This window comes from Manis pentadactyla, chromosome 16 (assembly GCF_030020395.1).
Source record: "Manis pentadactyla isolate mManPen7 chromosome 16, mManPen7.hap1, whole genome shotgun sequence".
Classification (NCBI taxonomy): Eukaryota; Metazoa; Chordata; class Mammalia; order Pholidota; family Manidae; genus Manis; species Manis pentadactyla.
The window spans coordinates 28,993,055-28,996,863 of record NC_080034.1 but is presented as its reverse complement, the minus strand read 5'-3'; the positions used below and the strand labels follow the sequence as shown (position 1 = coordinate 28,996,863).

Genomic DNA, 3,809 nt, shown 5'->3' with positions numbered 1-3,809 from the left:
CTGAGCACTGGCTAGAGGAGTTGAGAAGAAACAAAATGAGAACAATGTCAAAATAATATGGTCATTAGTGTCTCACCACAAAAACACAAAGTTGGGAAAATGTTGAATGCATTATAGAGTGGTTATTGGTGAGGATGGGGATGGTGTCCTTCTTAGATTAAAGGGAGGAAGGTAAAAATGTGGGAACAGTGAATATAAACTGCTTGCTTTATAAGCCTGGCTGTGAAGGGAAAGCAGGAAACAGGGCTGCAGTTATTCCAGGATTAAGGAGATGACACTTGGGGAGAAACCTGAAGCTATGTTTAGGCTTAAGGCAGAACATGAGAAGAGGACACAGAAGCAAGAGGTGGGCAATAGGAGTCACTGAAGAATGTAAGGGTGACTTTGTAGCACCACTTCAGCGGGCTGAGAAAAGAAGTGCAGACAACCATTTGCCTTAACATACTGCAAACACTGTATTTATATTGCAGGTTTATAAATATGGAGCTTTATTGCTTTTACACTATCGACAGTGCTATTCAAGGAATAGTCATCCTGGCTTTTAATACTAGTTATTCTTCACCTTTAGATACTGGAACCTTTACAAGAAACAGAAGATGAAAACAGCGGAGCATCTCAGGAGACGATCGAGAGATGCACATACCCACATAAATACAAAAAAGTAAGAATTTCTTCTGTGCGATGTCTACATTATTGAAATGCATAAGATTTAGTATTATGGACCTCTGAATTCAGCTACATTATTACTAAAGCAACACATGCATATGATTTTTAAAAATTTGAAAGTTTAAAAACATATCTTCTGCGGTTTCTTACCCTGAAGTCCCAAGTTTTTCTTCCCAGAAGAAAAATCATAGTTAAGGGTTTCTTACGTAATCTAGGCATTTTTAGGCATTAATAATGTACATCTGTACACATTTTCCCTTCCACTTTTAAAAATAACACAAAGAGGATGACAAGCGAACCGTTTTTGGGCATTATGTTTTCATTCTGGATCAGCCCCCACATGCCACCCATATTCTCTTGAATAACTTATAGTGTAATTTAACTGGCCACTTATTTTGACATTTAGTTAACCTACATTTCTTACATTGTACCCTCAATTTATAGTATTATTTAGAGAAGTTGTGCAATAGACGTGTTATATAGATTTCTTTCAACAAACAACTATGCTATGGAGACTAATAAGAAAGTGAAAAATCACTGTATTTTTCTTCTATTTTCTAAGAGTAAAAAAGAGCTATTACCACTAAATTTAAGTCCTTTCAGTTGTCTAAGCTAAAGACTATGTCATCGGATTAATTTATTTGGAGATTATTTGAAAATTCCTTAGTGAAGGCTATGTGTGATGATGGGACAAAAATAGAGTTTGTAATCATCCTAACAGTGTATTAAATATAGTACTTTTTCCAAGTAATTAGTTACTTTTTATTTTCCTTTTGATGCTGCTTATTTAAGTCTTAAAATAACTTAGTTGAAATTAGTCACTTAACTCATCCATTAACTCATCACAGTTATACCTGGGAGATGAGTTGTGGCCGAATGTGTAGTTTTCTTTGGCATTGTCTGTCAAATAAACACAGACTTTACTCAGTTGTTCAGTAATGTCATCCCACTAACACGGTGACACCCGATCGCCTCTCACAGAGGGACCAGCCCCGCCAACAAGCCGGCGAAGCACCGACTCAGGAAGCCACTGAGGAGCAGTGCACTATCTGCCTCTGCACTTTGGAGGAAGGGGAAGATGTGAGGTAACCAGACATGAATTATCTAAAATCCGTTGTCAAAACTGTGCATGAGATTTTATGTGAAAGTAGACTAGAAGCCACATAAAGATCACTCCTGGAATATCGTGTTACCAATCTCCGACAGGTAGGGAATTGCCTTCCCATAGTGAGTGAAAGGAAAAGATCTAAGTCTCTGTATTGCTACCAGTGGGTTGGGATGGGAAATATACTTGGGCAGGGAAATTTTGTGGTCAAATTGTCTTCTCTCAATCTCGCAGAAAGGAGAACTTGACAGGCTTTGGAGGCAGAGACTGTCAAATCAAAGTATTCTCCGAGGCTTAAAGAGGGGGAACTCGATTAACTCCACGCAGTGTTAGACAGCATCTTCTCATAAATTGATTTTGTCCTAAAATGCCCTCTTACTTCTGGGGACTATTCAGTTCTTACAACTTTGCAACTTAGAAAATGTTATGCTAACCCAATATTAATTTTAGGGATTTTCTTTTTATACTCTCTTCATTATTTTGCACCTGTTCTGTTTTGATCCAAAGTACATAATCCCATGTGAAAAAGGTTCTATAACATATGTAACAGAACCGTATGCTAACTCTGTTGCCCTAATTGATGAGGGTAACTTTATCCTATGTCTTCACTCGGCTGAGAGAGAAAAAAGCTATAAACATCTGTCTGCCATACCACATACAGGTTATTTGATCACTGTGTTGCCAGTGAAATTTATAAGTCTGGAAGCTAACTTTTCTTACAGTAGTGGTAATACCGTTCAAAGAGGAATTGGAGCATCTCTTTTTAGCAAGAACTGGGAAGTCTAAAAATGTGTGACAGCTCGTAGCAGTGGATTAGAAATGCATACTTCCATCACACCCTTCACTCAGATTTACCCTGTCTTGCCTCGATGCTTTCTTTATTTCTCAATTGCTAAGTGATGATTTAGTGAAGTATACCAAAGTAAATATCTGATTTGAAGCTACTTTCTTTCCAATTAATTACTTTTCGTGGAGATATAATTGGCACATATTAGTTTCAAGTGCACATGATTCGATATCGCAAATATATTACAAAATGGATTAAGCTGTTTTTCAAAAAGAGTGCCATAGTATTCAGTGGCTGTAACAATTACCCACAAAACCCTAATTAACCTTCAATCAATCTGTACTTTATAAAGATCCTCTAGATAGAAAATAATATGACATATAAGATTTCTTAATTAGTGTGACTAGAACTCATGCTAGAATGAGTTCTGATATTGTTGAGAGAGAGATACATTTCTCAAAGTGTTTCACAAATTTATTTCATAGGGAAAATACATACTTTTGCAATTTTAGGTAACAGGGACATACTGCCAACTCAGCAGATTGGCAGCTCACGTACAGAAACAAAACTGGAATAACTGCCAGTGTAGGTTTTAAAATCCTTGAGTTTTTACATGATTTGGTTCCATAGCTGAAACAGTTAGTCATCTTGTGTATTTCTGCCTTATTCTGCCCACTGTTGATTTAATGTAGGTGTGACTGTCATTAGAGAGGCCTCGAGGTTGTTGAATGTTTTACAGATAAAAGAGATAGATGTCTGGTAACTTTGAAACACTCCTGAATTATTACAGGTATACCACGGGCAGTTGTCATAAGATTAATTTTGTGCTTTCTGTTGTTTTTGCCTATCATAGACGTCTTCCTTGCATGCACATTTTTCATCGAGTGTGCATCGACCAGTGGCTGGCTACGACTACGAGATGCCCCTTATGCAGAGGGGACATCGAAGACCAGCTGCCACGTGAAAATTAACACCACGGTCGGAACTGTCGCCCTCCCTCTCCTTCCCACCCTCCTGGTACACAATCCTACGAAGAACAAAAAAACAACACTAGAACACATCCAAGTAATAGCAGAGCTCACTAGAGAGGAGTTAGGCACTCTTTGAAGACTCCACAACGACTATTAGGAGTTTAAGGCTTCAAGAACAAGCACTTTAATCTGCAGAGCTGAATAACACATTTGACTACTGAGACAGCACATTAAAAATTTCAGTATTTATTTCTTAGAGCTACATTTACACGTGAGACCT

At 37.7% G+C, this 3,809-nt stretch overlaps 1 protein-coding gene across 1 annotated transcript; it reads left to right on the top strand.

The window, feature by feature from the left end:
• The first annotated feature begins 271 nt into the window (after window positions 1-271).
• Window positions 272-3,529, top strand: LOC130681243 (E3 ubiquitin-protein ligase Arkadia-like). The gene is made up of 4 exons (XM_057493866.1): window positions 272-346; window positions 569-661; window positions 1,648-1,751; window positions 3,412-3,529. Exons 1-4 carry the CDS (start codon window positions 272-274, stop codon window positions 3,527-3,529), a joined length of 390 nt encoding a protein of 129 aa, XP_057349849.1.
• Window positions 3,530-3,809: the final 280 nt, after the last annotated feature.

Excerpts from the sequence above, each read along its gene's own strand:
- LOC130681243 (XM_057493866.1), top strand. The coding sequence starts at position 272 with ATGACACTTGGGGAGAAACCTGAAGCTATGTTTAGGCTTAAGGCAGAA. Across the intron at positions 347-568 it reads AGAGGACACAGAAGCAAGAG|ATACTGGAACCTTTACAAGA; the intron begins GTGGGCAATAGG and ends CTTCACCTTTAG. Across the intron at positions 662-1,647 it reads ACCCACATAAATACAAAAAA|AGGGACCAGCCCCGCCAACA; the intron begins GTAAGAATTTCT and ends CGCCTCTCACAG.